General features: G+C 36.9%; 1 protein-coding gene across 1 annotated transcript in view; it reads right to left on the bottom strand.

The window, feature by feature from the left end:
* The window catches only part of MAN1A2 (mannosidase alpha class 1A member 2), a 133,070-nt gene that overhangs the window by 80,455 nt on the left and 31,795 nt on the right, over positions 1-20,820 (bottom strand). Inside the window, exon 3 of the mRNA XM_064644562.1 lies at positions 10,305-10,401. Within this exon, the coding sequence (XP_064500632.1) occupies positions 10,305-10,401 (97 nt within the window). The remainder of the gene's footprint in view (positions 1-10,304; positions 10,402-20,820) is intronic.

Genomic DNA, 20,820 nt, shown 5'->3' on the forward strand with positions numbered 1-20,820 from the left:
ATATCAAGAGAGAAAGATTAGGATGAAGTTCAGAGTAGGAAAGGAAGGAGAGAGAGGAGATGGCATTAAATCGGCGTTAAATGGGACGGAAGTGTATCAGAAGGGAAGCAAGAATAATGTGTGAGAAGTGAATGGTGACAACAATCTGCTGCGCACATGAAGCAGTCCATCAAAACTAACCAGAAATACAGATCTGAATCAAGTCCATTTTGAGAAAGCAGGAAGTGGAAGACTGAAAGGAAAAGTACCTATGAACGATGGCACAGAAGTATGCAGAACCTGAACACTGGCAGCAGCCACTTAAACCCAGCAGGAAGCAAAGCAAGACTAATATTTGACAGTAAATAAGAGAACAAGATGTTATCTGGACTCGAGTGTAGTTGTGTGACCTGATGTACGAAGCAAGCTAAATACTCATCTTCCCAGACAAGATACAACCTCTTACAGAAAACTGTGAGCTAAGCTACTTTGTCAGTTAGGTAGTAGGAAAAGCATCACACACCCCAAAAAAAACCCAAAACCAACCAAACAAAAAACCCTACAAAACACAAACAAACACCATAAAACCAAACCAAACAAAACCCAAAACAAAACAAAACACCTAAGAGCCATCATGCCACAAAAGCTTTTCTATCTTTAGGTAGAAGCTTGTGCCACTTCCACACATTTTGGTCCAAACCACATTCTAAATTTTCTTTGGAACAGCTGAAGAGGAGCTGATTTCAGTGTGGCAGCCATAAAACTTTACCAGAACGGTGCAAAACTTGAGTGAACAGTACCAGTGTATTAGGCAAAGCACAGTGCTACACTCATGTGGTTGAACTGTTTCTGAATTGCAACTGCCTTGTACATCTGCCAGCTTCAGATCACAACAAAGCGTTCTCGCATCTGCCTCCCTCTTCGTACATGTGCCCATTTGGTTGTCCTCAGCATATATAGTTTTAGAGCTCAGTATGCTAATTCTTACTTAGCTGTCATGCCTGTTTACTTAATATTTTAACACAGTCCAAAACAGACTGCATAGCTTTAATTTCACGCTCTGTTCCTAATTCCAAATGATAGGAAACAAGTTTAAATTCATGAACAGAATTCCCAGAACCTAAATAATTCCCAAATCAAAACAAATGTTAAGTCCAAAGATTTCCAATGGGAAATAATTTTTTTTTCCTCAGAGCAAACCATCTGGTTTATAAGAGAAGAGCAGGAAAGGATGCGATTAGAAAGAATCAAAATTCTCAATCTGAATCTTAGCCCTGAACTATAGTATGGCTTAATTTCTTCATTACCATTTCATGCAGATGTTTACCTCACTATTCTACAACACAGGTTATAGAAATGATGTGTGTTTATCTAATTCCACCTTTTTCTTGTGCATCTCTTTTTTTTTTTTTTGCTGTTAAAGCAGAATTTTCAATCTTTTGAATAATGTCATAGGATTAAACATCATTGGTCCAAAAACACATAAAAAAAAGCCACTGAGAACAACTGACCTAAATGTGTTGTACATGAGCTAATACAAACTGGGTGAAAAGAATTCAGTGGGAATATTGTATTATTAAAAAGAACAGAAACAGCTGCTCATGGTGAATTTTCCTGATATGCACAGGCACACTTGTGACAATTTGATAAACTATCAATGACATTCAAAAAAGATTCTTAGCTAAGCAGTTGTTTTTATCTATGGTACCAGTATTGCAAAACAGCTGAGGGAACACACAGACAGATTGCATCCTGCCTGCACACATTTACAAGTTTTAGAGAACAACTATATTCTGAATAAGTGTGACATATATTGCAGTGAAGCAAAATAGTGTTAACATACCACTATTTGCCCAATTAGCAGCATCAATCAGAAGACAGCTTTTAAATTATATGAACTGAGGAAGAGTCTGAAATATTGTAAAGGGAAGTCTTATCTTCAGACAAATGTTGAGGTCTCTTTAAGAAGTGAACTTGTATACGGAAAGAGAGCATACACAGAAGGAATGTGAGAACATCTCTTAACTAAAGCTTTTAAGAAAACTAACCTACCACAGGATAAGAAAAAATTCTCATGCAGGTGAGTAACTGTTATAAAGAAAGGAAATGGGATAAGTATAAACAACCAATTATCACTGTGAGGTGGGATCCTATAGAGATGAATGCTTGGGCATTATTAATTAAATAATTTGGAAATATTTATAAATATTTATAAATAAATATAATTGGATACAGTGGATTAGGATTTTGAAAAGGAATGCTACTGCAGAAAAGCTACCCTGTAGTATTTTTCTAGACTCCATAAGGAGCCTAAAAGATACAAAATACAATTACCAGGAAAGGAACAGTGAACAGAGCAGAAAACAGAACAAAGATTCGGTCTTTCTCTTAAAAGCAAACAAAAAAAAGAACTTGAAAAGATAAAAGGAAAGGAGATAAGTCATTTCTCATACATACATTTTTTCATACCTGATATGTTAACAGGCTAAGACTCTCCATACAAAACAGGCATACAACTGAGGGCATATGCAGTTCTACAAACTCAAGAATGGTGAGGAAAAGATGAATAAGAGACCAAAACCGGTCACCTAGGACAGTGAGTAGACTTCAAAAGTAAAAAGTTTCCCACACAATATCAAATCAAACTATGGAACCACTCATAAGGGGATATGTTGAGTGCTCTTAAGTTTGCCCAGACTCCAAAGTAGCATGCACGAAATCAAAGAAAAATAAACTAAAAGTTATTAAATAAAACTTGCTGCCTCTGACCACAGAAGCACTAACACTGCACAAACTTCTGTAAGGCTATAGAGTACTCAGACACAAGCTCACTTACTATAAGCTTTTCCTGCTCGTACATTTTTTTCCCTTGGTACTTGCTGTAAACAATTTTTGAAGGATGAGTAATGATCATCTTTGATCTTTCATCCAACCTGAACAAACTATTCCTGCAATATCAGAACACTGTTCTGATTACAAAAAAAAGCCAGCAACTCAAATAGTTATGCCCTTTCTCAAAATTTTATCTTTCCAAAATTTGTGTTACTGGCCAAAAAAATACACATTCAATGTACATATAATATTCAACAGTGTCTCGCTGTAGTCGCTCATTACTAAGTTTGCAGAGGACACAGGTAGATGGGCCTGTCCTAAGGCCAGATCCATTTACTTTAAAATTGAATAGAACCTGATATACAGAGATTAGCCTGAAATTTGCATCATGAAATTACCTCTCTTTACTAGTTAGCATGAATGGATTTTCTTTCCCCTTCCATCTGCCACATGAAAAAGCAATGATGGGTAGATTACTTGTGTAGGTATGGTTAAAAGAAAAGAACTACTGCTCACTAAGTAGGTGTTTTTCATCAAGATAACATATAGTCAAGAACATTTTTGTTTACATATAGACCTCATATTCCTTTTTTTGTGCTCATTTATCCTCCTCATGGATTCAGAGGCTGAACTCATGCACAGAAAAAGGATGCTGAGCAGAAGCTGTGTTTCCCATCTTTATTAGGATTTTACAGTGAGAAGACACAAGCAGTTTTCAGCCATATTTTCAGAAGGTCATCCTTCAGCCTTTACTTTAGGGTATATCATCTAATTTCTTCCCAGTAAAAGTGTTTGTCTCCGTACTGTTTATAAATTTTTGCAGGTATTTTGCCAGCTTAAAAAAAAAAACCAAACAGAAAATACAGAAGGTCCATGAAACCAGACACCCACGACATTCAGTTAAGTGAACTTCAGAAGTAAATTACAACTAATCAGGTGACAGCAGATGATAGTGTCAGAGCAACTCAGGCAGTCCAGTAACAGTTACAAGGACAGATAACCAAAATGTCTAATAAACTAATGAATATTTCCAAGGGTAAATTAAAAAAAAAAAATAAATGTGTTACAACATTTTCTTGTAGTGCTTACAAGAAATATTCCACCTCTCATTTTTAGGACCACAAACTCAACAAAGAAATCACACTCCTCTCCCAAGCTATACTGTACTTGTCAAAGGTATTGGAAAAACAGACTCCTGAGCCTGACTCAGCTCCTTCTTGCAACAGCCCCCATGTCCTTGTGGTCTGACAAATGCATTTTCTGAACGGGGCTTGGGAGTATCGCTGCTCCCGCTCTCTGGCACAGCAGAGAAATGCACTGTCAGATCTCCATTGCTTAGCAACACAAAGATCTGCAGCAAGAGCTTCCTACACTGCGGCAGTGGGCAGTTGGCAGCTGGCTCAGCAACTTTCTCCCGTGTCACAAGGGTTTACCAGTGGCACGGGCAGCAAAAGGCTGAGATGGGCTGTGCACAAGCCAGGCAACAGGACACATTCAGTGAGGTGGTAGAAACCAAGCAGTACCCAGCAAGTTAAAAAATATTCAGCACACTAGCTGCCCTGACTGAATCCTTAAGTTGTTCCCTTGGACACATGTTGCTCATTAATGACATTGAACGTGCCAGACAAAAATCCCTCACAAAAAAGAGAATGGCTTCATTTGGTCAACTTTAAGGAAGAGATAAGGCACTGCATTGCAGCCTTGAGGCTCTACCACGTAACACAAATGCAACCGTGACTTCATTCACAATTTTCTCTTCCCCCCTAGAAGACAAGATGCCAAGACAGAGCTGGAAGACATGGCAGATTAAATTGACTGTTTGGGTAGCATGTAAGGTGAGAGAACAGGAAAGGCATGAAAGCCCTATTGATACGTGAGACAGTTCCAGTGTGACAAAATACAAAATGATGATTTTATTAAATCTTTGTGCATAAGAATGGGCATATCTGTATGCAAGAGCCTACAACTAAAACTTGATATCATTCTTAAGATCTTTTTACACCCTTCAAAACAATCTAGACATATAACTGTTTATGGATATATACATTATCAGATTGTCTTCATCTCTAGACAGAATACATCCAAATGCCAGGTTTAGAAATACACTGCTAGTAATATGGAAATTTTTCAGCTTTGCCAGACTTGTATAAATACTTTGCCATATACTTATTGCTTGAAAAAAATGCACATCTTCACTTTATTTTTAGACAGTAAAATTATCAAAACAAACCAAAAAACAATACCAAAACAACAAAAAAAACCACACCACAAATTTTAGAACTCTCATTTCAGAAAGCATCAGGTAAGATGACAGCCCATGATTTCTAGCTTTGCTGAAGACAATGTTCCAAATCGCCCAAGGATTGTGGTCTATTTTCTTTACCTTTTTCCTTAAAAGTCATTCAGGTTCTCAAATAAACATTGTTTTAGAAAAATAAAGATTGAAGACTGATAGAAACTAAGTAGTACAAACTATTAAATTTAACTCACAATAAAGTATCCTTACAGCTTATGGTACAGTAATCAGTTCATACGATACTGAAGTAAAAGATACCACAACCATACATCTTAAAACTCTGAAGCATATTTGGACTGATGTTCACCTACAGGTCATCAAACAAGTGCAGGGACCAATCATCCTCAAACAGCATGTTTCAGACGGTTACTCTCATCCTCAAACGCAAATCCAATCAGATTTCATTACAGCAAGAGAATCCAACTGTATCATCAACTACTCTGGCTTTGGCTAAACTCAGAAAACCTTCTGAAGAAAGCTCAGTGTTTGTCATGCTTGCTCATCATCTTACGTGCATCGTTTTCCATCAGCCTTTTCTCTCAATACTTTGTGTACTAATGAGAACTTGACCCAGATCCCATAGAAACCCACCTCTGCAATAATGCCCTGAGGCTGCCATCAAATTATTCCAGCAATTTAAGCAGTCCAACAAAAAAGGTTCACTTTTTTTTTTGAAGCTTAGCTGCTACAACCTTCGGCAGAGTTACAAATTAAAATTTAAACTGGAAAAAAAATTTACACCTCTCTGCTGTACTTTCTCTTTCCCTTTCATATTTCATCTTATGGGGTAGGAATAAATAACAAATCTTGAGAATACCAGCCTTTTCAAAAACAGGTAAGTTATCATCCTATTTCACCAACAGAGAACCTATAAAGGTTTGGTTTATATGTCATCTAAATGTAAATATCTTTAAAAGCTCACCAATTCCCAATTGTACTTTCCCAAAGCAGCACCATACTACTGTTGTGATCCAGCAATTGAAGAGGTACTATTCAAGATTATAACTACTGACTGACTACACAGTTTGACTGACGAGTATTTTTAGGCTCTCCTTTACAATTTACAGTCAGACATCTCAAGAAGACTGGCAACAGTTTCTAGTTGCAGGCCAACTAAAGCAACCCTAGCAGGTTTCGTTATAAAAGTCAAGCTAATAAATTGAGGAAGCCCATATATGTTCCTGTTGGCATGCTTCAGTGAGGCATAGAGCATCTTGCTTTTAAGTTTACAAAGTTTATCCTTCCTCATATTTTTAATGACTTAAAACTAAGATTTATAAGAGCAGAGCAGGCCACCTGGTCTCCCCTTCTCTGACCCCAGTCTGAACCTTGCTAGATCTTGCAATGTTAGAAACACTGGCATTCCTCTTGGCATAGATGTGGACATACACTTCTTCGGACAAAAGTAGAGTCCACCAGAGAAGACTAATGACTTATTTGCCTTCCACATCGAATCATGTTTACCTCACTTGAGAGTTATCAGTAAACCTGATTTCCCAAAGATTCATGCAAATGGTTGCAGTGTCAACCAGCGATACCATCTCCTCGCAGAATCCCACAGATGTGCTAGGAATTGAAATGGAAGACTGCAGACCGCAGTAATGGCAGAAAATAGTTTGGGTCACATCATCTTTCAGGTGAATAATAAATACAAGTTTTGCTAAGCATCTTTTTCTTAAAACTACCATGAGATTTCAAAAATAACTATGCAATCCTTCTATAAAAGCAAATATTGCTGGGAATGGTGACATTAGGGGTAATAGAGATTGGCAAAGAATTAGGAATAACAAAACAGCCTAGATAGTTCTTGGTAGAAAGGCCAATTTCCACCCACATATTCCCCCCATCAACCACCCACCAAATGAACAACAGCTGATTCTATTCTTATATCAAGTATACTTAATATATACTGCAAGACTATGCATTTTAGAAAAGTTTTCCACATGAAATAGCCTTGAGCAATAATGACACGACTTGGCTAAAAATTAAATGGCACAAAATAGCATCTGGATTTCAGAAGGACAGACGCATAGGAACTGGCTGCTAGAGTTAACTGTAACAAGAGGAGCAGAAACTTTAATGTGGAAAAGCCTGCAATTTCTTTCAGAGAGCAATGCCAAAACTTAAAAAATACATCATTCTAAAGAATAAGCATTCCAAGAAGAAAAAAGCTGAAGTCCTCCAGACTCATTAGGAGACATGTTAGAAGTACGCAGAGGAGGAATGGAAAGAAAAGACTACAAAGAAATTATAATTCATAACTGCTTCAAAATACTTCGTCACTCACATTAAAAACAAAACATTATAAAAATGTTTTCCTTCCATATGAAGAAAGAACCTTAGTTCATAGAGTTTGGGTTACAAACCAAGGCTAATCTAAAATTATACATGGCAAATTAAGCAACAGAATTGCATCTAAATTCAACAAAGACATGATCATACAGGTGAACATTGAAGATTTTTCACTGTCAGATCCCATTTCATCAGCTGGAAAAAATATAAAGGAAAGCCATGAATTAGTCATAACATAAAACTAAATCACAGTAAGCTTCAAAATATATTTTTCTAGTAGAAATTAAAGCAGTGCCAATGTACAAGGTAGCAAACAAATTATCTAAGAATACTTCACAGTACTTTCCTGGTATCTAAGAAAAGTCCTTTTGTCTGTTATGGCAGAAGCCTATTCCTACAGTCTTTCCTTCAGCCTCACACTCTCTCCTTGCACTACACTTAGTACCAGCTGCATCTAAGACTTCTCCCTTTCATTCATCAAACTCCTCGCCCAGTCCAGATGTTTTTTTTTCTCCTGTGCATACTAACTTGGTTTATCTTCCCTCTCTCAAACAACTCCCCCTGATCCAGTCATTTTCTGTATAAGGGAATATAAATAAGTAAAATAACATCAGAACACTATCAGCTTTCATACCGTACTGAACTGTAAAAAACCAGGTTCCAGCACAAGACCAGAAGACATCAATGCCGTCAAGGTTTGCAGTTAAGTCAAACACTCCTTACTGCAGATTGGCCTAGTACAGCAGCTGAAATTATTCTCCTATGGATTTCAATAAGCTTCCAAGGAGGAAGCGCATTTATTTGTGGGCTTTCTTTTTGTTTTATTCATTTGAGATTTTTTTTTTAAGTATTGCAGAAAATTTAACTTGGAGGCTTCTCCTTCCATTGCTGGGAGCAGGGGAAAGGAGCAGTGTGCCTAGTTAAAAGTTCTCCTCCATGCTCCATATCCACAACTTATTTAAGGTTGAAATTCATCATGCAAATAAATTTAATGAAAAACTGTTTGGATATAAAGAAAATAACTTGTTTATTTGATAAGATATAAGAATGGTTTTGAGATAAAATTTAAGGGGATTGGGAAAAGGGACAGCAAAAAAATAAGAAAGATCCTTTAAATATTACAATACTTTTCAAAAACACCCTTTGACTTTTCTTTTGGAATAGGGTTCTTCTGTGACCTTACTTTTTCTCTATGAATGAAAACAAAAAGCTAACCAAATTTTGATTTAAGTCAAAATATTTTATTCTAGGTTCAGGCACTAAGCACCAAAAATGAGACAACTACACAATCCAAATCCATATTCTATCACCTACTAGAAACAAATTCAAGGTTTAAAACAAGATGAATATCAATTACAATGAGAAACCGCCTCACACAAAGCCATTAGTCAACCACCTTACAATAAAAGCCAAAAAAAACCCTGATTTCAAGCAAATTTTATAAACAATACTAACATAATTAAGGTATACACAGTATATTCACAATCATTCTTGATATAAAAAGGGGTTATGATAAAGTTGTATCTTCCTCAAATATGAGAATGGATGAACAGAGTGTGAAACCCCGAAAAGAATTCAGAAAATTCTTCCTAGTCTTCGAGCAGCTCTCCACTATGTTTCAGAATAAATGCACAAACTTCACAGCTCAGCCATCTTAGGTGCTGTGCATCCTGAACCAATCCAGACTTAACCTTAATTACTAACACAAAGGTTACGTGTTTTGATATACTAGAGGATGAATGTAAGGGACCTCCAGGGCTCAGTCCTCAACAGGGACAACCAAGTGACCATGTGGGTTTTTTGGAACCATCAGTCCTACAGAGTTGGGGTCAAAAAATGGATTCTTTCCTGGTTTGAATACGAATAAAATGCTTGTCATTTCCTAATCACTACTCTATTTGATCTATCTCAGTGCATTTACACCAAAAAAAGCAGTACTGCCACAGAACACTGATATTTTAAGGAAGAAAAGTCATCTAGTCTGATGGCTTGATCAGTTTCTTGATCTTTACCGTCCTCACATTTTATACTATTATAAATTCCATTTGTAACACTTATATTCACACTCCATTGCTCTAATATTCTCACTTCATCCCTTGAATTTCTTCAAAACTTGCCCCTACCCTCAAACTTCCATATTTTGAATATCATTTTTTTCTTTCATTCCAATCCACAGGTTCAGGATCCACAAGTCACACACCTCAAGTAATAATGTTACTTCCTCCTTACCCAGACCCTTTTTTATAGCTACATTAAATTTCACCTTGGTACTAGCAGTTTTTCAGCATCTTACATGCACCTTTTTCTTGTATCACAAGAAGTTTTTAACTCTGAGGGTGACAAGACACTGGAACAGGTTTCCCAGAGAAGCTGTGGATATCCCATCCCTGGAAGTGTTCAAGTGCAGGCTGGATGGGGCTCTGAGCACCCTGGTCTAGTGGAAGGTGTCCCTGCCCATGGCAGAGGGGGTAGGACTACATCATCTTTAAATTAAAATATTCCCTCCAACTCAAACTGTTCTATGATTCTCATGGAATTAAACACAAAGATCTAGACAACATAAGGTTGGCTTTAAAAAAAAAAAAAATATATTCATTGCATCCCAAAATATCATCAGTGCATTAGAACTTTCATTTATATACACACACACACAAAGTAACAGTGCACATAGATACAGTTTAGCTTTTGCAACAATAAGAACATATTACTCCCAAAAAGATAGGTTAGTAAAGTAATTCAACGAAATACCATTGAAATAATTCAAACATTTCTGTCAACCACACTTCAAAAGATCTGTGTTAAAACAGAGTTTGGTAGTAAGTTTGGGTAGACTTTCAAAGAGCACACACAGACAGAAATATAAAAAAACCCCAAATTCACAAACAAACCAGAAAACATAGCCTACCAAATATGTTGGTGGAATGTCCTTTCCGGGCAATCGGTTTGAGCTCATTATGTCCCCATCCATATTGCCTGTAATTGTCCCAGGCATGCTTCATCATCTGAGAAATGAAAAATAAGATTTGATTACATTATAAAACCACTTTCTATTAACATATTTTATTTCTTATTTGAGACTTAACTTTCATAGGCATCCCAGCATATTGATTAATTACTTTGCCACTATTTCTATCTGTTACAAAAAATCAGATTTTACAGCATAAATAAATTTGGAAACAACTTCAAGTCTATTTGATTTGAGCTATAGAGCCTAATGCTCTGCATTAGGTCATTTTCTTTTTCTTTCTTTTCCTTTAATATATGCACAGATATGTAAGAATGTAAGCATAAGGAATGCATTTAAGTGTAAGGAACGGTTGTAAAACACTGGCTAATGTCTTAAGATGCTAACTCAAAGAAAAAGATATCTACCAATATCTGAAGCATAAAAGGGATTTATTTACACTGGTACATCCAAGTATGACTAAACAATTCTGCAAAAGGCATAATGAATTTCTTATTAGCAACACCTACTTGACAAAGATATACTGTCATATAGCCTCTACCTAAAGAAATGCCAAAAGGTTGCTCTTTAGAAAGCATAATGAACAAAGAAGTATAACATTATTAATACTTGCTACACAAAACATTAAACTCCTTTTAATAGATGTTTCCACCACCTGGTAGGAAAATTACATCTAAAACCCTAAAAGGTCTTGTTGACCCACATAAATACTACCTGTGCACATCAGCCACTAAGCAGTGCTTTTATGGATTTGCTAAAACTCTTCAAACTCCTTGCCTGTTGATATACAGCAGCTGAAAACTGCAAATTGAATGCAGTTTAAAAAAAAATAAATTATTAGTTACCCAAAGAGACAAGAGCAAGTAACAGAAGGAAATTATATTTCAAAAGACAAACTACCACAGTGACAGTTAGGAAAAAACTCTTCTAGAACAACAGCCATGTGTCTGCATTCACATTACATATATTTTTATTTTATATTGCATTTTTAAAATGGTGTTAAAATATTGTTAACATAAACAAGATCCCCAAGCAACTATATAGGACTTAAAATCGTGATTTCCACAAGTTTGAGAAATGCTCTCTCGGAAAAGAAACTATGTTAATGTAACTAACAAACCAATACTAACCGTTTCAGAAACTGAGGGAAGGCAGTTTTCACTACAATGTACATTACTGTAGTTATCTTATTTTAATCAGAGAGTCACTATACTCACAGAAAATGGTAGGAAGAAGCAGATGCTGGCTGAAAAATGAGGTGCAGCCAGCACTACCTCACATGTGTCCTACTACCTCACAGGTTTCCCCTTTTCTCAAGTTCAAGTGGAAGTCAGCATCCGGTAATCCCAAATCTTTCAGACTGCATCTAAACTGCCTGATGAGACATGGAAAACGAAGTCCCTGTCTCCCTACAACCACCAAGAGATCCCTGTCCAAACTAAACAGCCGTAATTCCTTTGAATGTAAATTCCTTCCAAATTTCCCACGGCTCAGTTAAGTCATGCCTACACAATAAATCTGAACCACAGCAAAGGTGGTCCAAAAGATGGGAAGCACTCTTGTGTTAAACTAGCATCAACTTAGGCACAGCTGTCCCTCTCAACGTGCCAGAGGTCCCACTCCTACCGCTTGTCATTCCAAGTCTGCTCATACGTTGTTTTTGGTATTTGTACTAAAAGATTTTGACACTTGAATAGGCAATAATACTGTATCACTTCTTTTAGTGTCATGAACTAGCAAAAGCGGATGCAAATATTATACTAAAAGAGGAGAGAAAAGTTATTTCATTAGCATTCACAAATTCCTTAGTGTTTACAAAGCACTTATCAAACTGACCAATTCATAGCTATTAGAACCTCAGGACGACTCAGGTAAAGTGATTCTCTCTTGACGTGACAAACGCAGTAAAAGCCTGGTCACAGTCACTAAGTTCAGAAGTTCCTGTGAGAGCTCTTGCTAAGGTTATCCAGAACTAATGTACAAATTTCTATATAAAATTGTTAATTAACTTAAGATCATAAAATCAATAATCCCAGCATCTTTCAAGCGGGAAGGGATCTCAGTTCAACCTCCTGCTTAAAGTTATGGGATCAAACCGGGCAACCCAAGGCTTTATCCAGTCAGGACAGAGTTAAGGACAGTCAGAATGGGATAGTCGAGGCCTCTGTGAAGGGTCTTGCTCTAACTCGCAGCTTGCCAGACCACCTTTAAGTCCTAAAAACTCTACTTTGGAAAACACAGACCTATAGGTTTAGAGGATGAAACTAAAGACTGACTGACCAGTGTGGTTCAAAACAGATGAGTGACTAAACAAGAAGGTGACTGTGACCATGACATGGCAGATCTAACCACTTGGCTTGCATATGAGGGAAACTGGGCTTCTGGGATGTTTGGATGCCTCAAGTAAATATTTATTAAGGAAAATCAAATAACCATTGACATTTTAGCTTTGTAAAAATCACACAGTGTATGCAAATACCAGCTAAGTCCAAGAGAAGAACTTGTTTCCTCACAGCAGAATATTAATTGTGGAATATTTCACTGCCCTAATTTGCTATGCTTCTGGGGAAAAGGTACAGATTTTGTTACAGAATATTTAGCTCTGAAGAAACACAAAAAATATGAAAATCGCAAATGGTTAAAACCAAATACATCACAACATGTTTCTATATCCATAATTTATCCTAAGATAAAATTAAGATAGAAATTGTGAAAGAGTACATTTCACCAGACACATAACTTAATGCAGAAGTAACTTAAGAATACACTACTGAGACCTGAAACTCAGTTGAGTACAAGAGACTAAGACACAGTTAACTGCATCATCTAATTCTGAGATAGGAAATCATATTTTGAGGAGATTAAGCTACTTTGATAACCACAAACATATCTGTCCTGTCCCCTTTGCCTCCCCCAAGCAGTGTACTAAGAATATGATAAGTCCTTCAGAATCCTTTGACTTTATTACAGGAAGTAGTCAACTGGTTTTTTGCCAGATGAACACTGAGCATTACTCTGTCACACAGCTCACTGCTTTCCTCTACCACAAAGCAAGCAGGCTTCATGATATGATGGCAGATAAATGCACATTATCTGCAAGTGAGAAACCCCACAGCTCTTGTATACAGCATTAAATTTTGTAAGGATGATATGCCAAGAGATCTTATAACAACATGGAGATTTCTGTTACTGCCAGACCAGGTAGCATGTTATACTATAGTTAGACCATCTATACTATTGGGAGCAGTTGTTCACACAAAAGCTTTGGAGAGACACAAGAAGATAGATGCCTCTGCCAGCTAAAAAATTAACAGAGGACGGCATTTTGGCTCAGGAAGTACAAGCAACGTGAACTCCTAATCGGAAAAACAAAATTATCTCTATAGTTACACTAGATAGCATTTGCATAGTCAAAGCTGGAAATGTTGAAGAACAGCTCCAGGAAGAGACAGGCTTTTCTTAAACCAAAACCTTGTCTTTAAGAGGAGAGGAAAGTCTCGCACACTGACTGGAACATCAGCACTACAGATAATAGAAAGAAGGTAAAACTATTAGCAAAAAACCACACCCAACCCTTAAAGAACTCACAAGAGAGACACTTTAAGTTCAGTAGAATGAAAATTACAAGCATTGTGAAAAGGGCAATACACAGATTTCCACAGTTGAAATTTCCTTACCTGATAGTAGTTTGTCACAGTAAGTGCTTGGAGCTTGATGTCACATAAAGGTCTTACAATCTGTCCACCAGAGAACACTTGGTTTTAGCAGTGGACTTTTTACTGACACTATTAGTGCCAAATTTTGCTTTTGAAGGCAAAATCATTAATAGGGGATAGGTCTATTTCATACTAATATTGCGAATGTTTATTATGGGATGCACCAGAAACAACCACCAGCAAGATGCTGCTGCACGTACATCTTGATAATTCTACAAAAAGACTGATTTGGACTCTGCTGCAAGAGAGCCAGAACAGCAAGAAGCAGGGCATGTCAAATGAAACTGCTCTTGTAGGTACCCCCTTATCTAGTTGATTCTACTGACTTTAGAGCACTTTCATGGGATCTGATTCTCTATAGTAACTGGGAAATCAGGTTTTTATACATATAGAGTGGTAATGACATCTTTCACAAATCCATAATTGTAACAGTAAAAGGAGATTACAGTGATTGAAAACAGATTTGTAAGGAAGATCTATCGCTATAGTGACATGTTAGAAACATTAATTCAAACTAATGATTGGTTCAAAAGCACCTTTCCAGTCCTCGAAATAGGGCAGACAACCTGGCAACAGAAAAGTCCTGACAAACAAGCAAAAGAAACAATTTACTGGCAAATTGCAGTATTTACTGGTTCCTGCCATTCCATCAGGAATGTGCATAACACATAGCAAATTGGTTTTGCTTCCAAAGGAATGTCTTCTGGTTAAGAGTACACTTTAAAGAGATTTATATAAACCACCTTCAAATTCAGTTTTAAAATTAACCAAGGATTTGCTAGACAAAATTACTGCTCAACTGGCAGATTAAAAATTAATAACCATTTTCCTCCTGTCTGCAGAGAATACGTTTTGGAGGTTAATTTAAAGAACGATCTTTTCCTTGTCTACTCAGATTGTTGATGAAACTTAGAAAACTCAGATTTTTTTATTCTTCTGGGAGCTCTACTTAAAGAGAAATTATTTCAGGCATCAGTTCATGCCTCTGTCATGCACTTCTGAACACTGTCACTGAAAATGTCTGTTTGGAACATGTTCCTAACACACGCACAGTTGGGTTTTCTTCTATTGTCAAATCTGGTAACAAATCCATTACTAAAACAAAACTGTTTATCAAATGGATGCAAAGTGAAAAGCTTTTTTTTTTCCCCTGCATTAAACACTTGAAGTCTTAGATGCCTGATGAAATTAAGGGGAAAGTACTTCAAATTGGCGGGAACTGGAACAGTAGATGTAAAGAGCCTAAATCTGGAGAGCTTACAGCAGTGAACTGACTGCTCAAATTTGTACAAGAGAGCCAAATGCTTTCTATCCAAAAGGACAAAGCAAGATTTTTGACCTTGTGCATTCTCATAGTTTCAAGAAAAACTGGTATTCACAGGATTGACTGGTCCTGTGGTGTTTAGAACACTAGAATCTCTCAGAACATCTTTGTAAACAACCCTGACTGCACATCAACCAGCAGAAAGCAGTTGCTTTCTTCCAGTTGTGTCTTTTCAGGCATCAGACTAATCATCTTCATCAGCTAATCCCTGCGCCTTCACCAGTTTTGCTGCATCCTTTTTGAAGCTGAGTAAATACGTGAAGCATGCAAGATGCAGAGACACCTGAGGAGCTTCAGAAGCTACCATAAGAACCTTTCCTGTTCTGTTCTTTTTTGAAATACTGAATATCTGCTCTTTGTCTGCTGTTGAGCACTACACTGACATTTCCAAGGAACTATAATAAATACAATTTCTCATTCTAAAGTGGTAATAAGTCACCTCACACCTTTTCATATTAAGCATGAAGTTGGAATCTCTCCCTCTCCAGCCCCAATATGCATCATTTTACATTTAGCTGTGAAATAAAAGGGGAGAAAAATCACTTGGTCCCATAAGGGTTTTTTGCAATTCTTCACATTGGCAACAGTTACCATATTCATCCGTTTTCAAACTCTAAATAATTTATTTGTATAATTTAAAGCACGGATCCCCAGCACATGTCCTCTGTGGCCTCCAGCACCATTTATCTGTAGTCTCCACTTCCCGCCTTCTAACCAATTTCTTCAGGCAAACAGAGAAACTATCCTCCATCCCACAGCTGCTTAGTTCAATATCTACTAGCAATAAACCTTGCCAAACATTTTTTGAAAAATTATGTATCTAACCCTATCTCCCTTGTTCACATGTTTGCTGACTCTTTCAGGGATCTTCTGTAGCTTTGTGCATGATGACATCAATAAAATGCAGCAGGAAATCTTACATATCTGTGTGCTCAGAGATTCTATTCCCCACTCAGGTTTCTGTTAATCGGCAGTTCATCAGCAGGCAGTGTTCTGCAGTTCTTTGATCTCCCCTTGTTAGCCTTGTTAGCCATCAGCGCTCGGGTAACAAAGCAGAAAATAAGAATAGATGCCAGCAATGCAAATCAGGAATCCAAATCTCAAAGTAAACTAGTTAGAGTGAACTGTTTCAAGTTTTGGGTATTTTAGTATTGTGTGCAGACAGTCTGTGTCTTAACGGAACACACCATGAGAGGTTACTCATCAACTACCAGCACCTCATATTGTGTATCAATTACATTATTAATATCAACAATTGAGAGGTAGCACTATCAGGAAAACTGTATGTTAAGAACACACTGGCATATATTCCCTGGAGTTGCTCTGGGAAACACAGAGGAGCCTACAGGAGATATTATGTAAAGATGACTAACAAAAGTGTAACAGCATGCTCTGGCCTTCCAATCAAAGTCCCCATAGCTGCAAAATAAACATAATATCACTGGACTATTAGATCTTGTAAAATTTAAAATAGAGATATCTTCCATCTAGCCATAATTCATGATTTTTACTATGAGCTTTTCTGTTGTATGGGAATAAATGGCATATAAAATACAAATAAAAAAAAGGTCAATGAGATTTCAGGGAGCCTTTAGATATACCCAGTTCTGAAGATAAGTAATTTACCTGGAGTTTTGCTCATTTTTGTTTGTCTGATTATATCAGGGAAGTGAAATATTTCCTTATTTCTTTGATTTTATTTTGCATTTCTGAATATTAAGTGCTGCAAATGTGCTAAATCACTTAATTCACGTTGAAAGACAGGTTATTCTCACAATGGTCTGGAAAAAAGATAAATCTAATAATGAAGACCTTGAATTTTTAACATGCTTCCAATAGTGCACGAGCACTGGAGAATTCTGTCATTGCTACAACTTGAATAAACTGATTCATTTTTAAAATACCCTCAAACAAAAACTTGCATTCTTCATGAGTAGAACATTTTAAGTTACCAGCCAAGCAACTTATCCAGGATGTGCAGCTGAAATACTGCACATAAAACTCCAAGCTTTATTTTCATTCTTCTGTTTCAGCAAAATAAATACACCAACCTACAAAACTTCTCATAGGCATAAATGAAAGATTTACAAATGTAAAATGAGCTCTTTATACAATCATTCCAACAAGCTGGGACAGAACTTTGCGCAGGGCCACTCCTAACATGTCTGTACTGGCCAAAGTGCTAACTGCAAAATATTCATTCGAATGTATCCACAGAAAATTAATTTACCAACTCGATCAAAAAGATTTTATCCTTAATTTACAGATTTCACTAATTAAATAAAATTAAGACAAGCTTTAAAGAAGTGCAGTGAAACTAGCTGAAAGCCAACTTATCTGTTCTCATAATGTCGAATTACATTGGAGAATCCAGAGCACAGAGAATCCAAATAGTGTGCACACAAAATAAACAATGTGTATGTATACATATGTACAGATACAAAGACGTTTTTATATGCACACTTACATATAAAATATGTGTATATATTTTATACAAACACAGCAGCGAGTGTTAAACACTGAAAAAGCTGGATCATAATACTGATGTCCTTCAGTTTCACTGGGATCTAAGTCAGGACCAGTGCACTACAAAATACAGTGCAAAACTCTTAACAGACGTGGACTATTAAAAACTGGTGTCATAACCAACTAGAAGTCCAAGAAAGTCTGATCAAGAAAACAAAGAGTATAAAGTGTCAGCAACAATGAAATTGTTCTAAGTTGGTTTCAGATGTTGAAAAAAGGTCCCCCAGTCACAGAAGGCAGTGTATTTGGCTAGATAAGAAACACTGCAATTAGAAACAATAAACGAGATTAGCATTGGAAGTTGTATGAATAGTAACTATGAAAAGAGGAGTTATGCAGCATAAAAAGATCTCCAGATGATTAAGTATTTCTTTCTTCTACACAGCTCTTTTCTCAATAAGCACACTAAACAGAACTCAGGTAAAAGGTCACTTATTACTGTTAACCTGATTTCTTAAAAGAATAAGGCTTATGCAATCTTGCTGTCTGTACATCTGTCATTTGACACATACATTTGCAGTAGCCTTTGAATCCATTTTCTAATTTCATACTTGATTTTAAAGAGCTGGAGGAACCAGATACTGTGCTTTGGGGGGGGGGGGGAAGGAAAGAAAAAAAAATACCTGTGGCTAGATAAGGTAAACAGTAACAAATTAATACCCTGACGGAGACAAAGGCAGTCATAATTCAACCCTTTATTCATTCAGAGGGGCACCATTTAGCACACAGGTATCTCTAAAGCAGGTATGGAACATTGCAATTCATGCAGCCAAACAGAAAGATAAGAGGACATTCACAGCAATATGTGCATGATGAGCAGAGGGTAGTACAAGGGGATTTAGGTCAAAAATCCACAGAAAACCTCTAGTTTTGCTGCTTATAAAACAGCTTGTTACTTCTCAACACTATTAACAGCCTCTTGAGTATCATCCAGAGACCATGAAGAAAATACATTTTAATCACTTTTCCTCTTGGCACCTTCCTAGAAGTATTTCCAAAATTGCCTCCGCTAATATTAAATAAATGAACTTTCTACCTTCCCTTCTAAGAGACAATATATTATAACTCTAATTTTAAAAGAGGATCAACGGAAACTTCTGCCGAAGGAAGTTCACCAGCAAAAGAACTCAAGTTAGAACATCCCCAGCTTCCCAGACAGGACCTTGTTCCTCAATTGTGCAAAGCATCCAAACTTAACAGTAACTCCTTCTGCAAGTGTAGCAAGCGAATTTCAAGTTTGACTAGATGACCTTCAAAGGTTTCTTCCAACCCAAACTACCCTATGATTCTATGAACCTTAACTGTGGCACCCATACTCCCCGGATGTCCATTTCACCTTTTGCTTAAATGTCTTTCTCCACTTTTTCTTTGTATTAGAAATCTGTGAGAAGCAGGATAACTAAAATTTTGCTGCCTTGAAAACAGCTTATCAGAAAGTAATAGGATACCGCCTTGCTATCCCATCTCATTAAACATAACAGCTTTTAAATTGCACAGGCAAGTATGTTCTACAGCCAGCACCTTCAGTCACTTCATAAGTAGCTTGTCTGTGTGAACAACACACCTCCCTTGAGGTCAATTTAAAAAAAGTGCATTTAGAAGTAGCATTGCCTAATTACATGACTGCACATCTCAACAAATACAGAACAAGTAATAGAATAAAAGCTCCAGAGAACTGATATTTTCCAGTCTCTTTGAAACCTAGAACATTATTATTTCACTCCTAAGTTTACTATGTGTACTTGTGTAACATTCTAGAGAAGCTTTCTTTCAGCTGACAGGCTTAGTCAACAAACATCATCCTACCACAAACTGCTTGAGGTTGGAAAGGACCTCTGGAGGGTATCTGGTCCAACCTCCCTGCTCAAGCAGGGTAATCTGGAACAAGCTGTCCAGGTCCATTTCTAGTCATCTTATAAGTATTTCCAAGGAGGGAGACTCCACAACCTCTACAGGCAACTAGTTCCAGTGCTTGGGTCACCCTCACAATAAACAATGTTTTATGATGTTCAGATGGAGCCTCTTGTGTTTCAATTTGTGCCCATTACCTTTGTGCCTGTAACTGTGAAAAGAGCCTGGCTCCATCCTCCTTGTACCCTCCCTTCAGCTATTTTATACACTGGTAAGATTCCTTCTCTCCTCCAGGACAAACAGTCCCAGCTGTCTCCTCCTTTGCTCAGATGAGATGCTCCAGTCCCCTTAAGCATCTTTGTGGTTCTCTACCCTCTCCAGTATGCTCATGTCTCCCTCATACTGAGGAGCCCAAAACTGGACACACAACTCCACGTGTGGCCTCACTGGTGCTGAGTAGAGAGGAAGGATCACCTGCATGGGATTAGTACCATTATTGGGTGAAATACACTACTTTAGCCCAAAATGAATGCTGGCAGTAAGATAATACTATGACATGCTGAAAGTAAAGAAAACCTGAACCCTGACTAGGGTGAAAAAAATTACAAAATTTTCCTTATTTGACTGGGTAAAATTTAACTTCTAAAGGAAATAAAACTCATTATAGACTACAGAGCACTATGTAATGATTACATTTAAACTGCAGGGGAAAAAATTAATATTCTGATCATTTAAAGGACGTAATAATGGAAATTAAGTGCCAAAAATTCCAAGTGTTCAAGCAATTTATTTCTAATTTAACTTGGAAAGGAAGTCAGTGACTTCCAAAAGATGAGTTTTTGTTCTTAATTTCTCTGCATTAACCACAACAAAAAGAGACACCTTAAAATCTTTTTGTAAGATTATACAATTTACTTCTACCATCTTAAAGAACATTTTCTACTTCCAACATTCTTCTTTTACATACTATAAAAACTCACTGAAATATTAATAGAAAGCTAAAGTGTAGCAGCAAGAATCTGAAAAAATTTTCAGATAT

Source organism: Pseudopipra pipra, chromosome 2, assembly GCF_036250125.1.
Source record: "Pseudopipra pipra isolate bDixPip1 chromosome 2, bDixPip1.hap1, whole genome shotgun sequence".
NCBI lineage: Eukaryota > Metazoa > Chordata > Aves > Passeriformes > Pipridae > Pseudopipra > Pseudopipra pipra.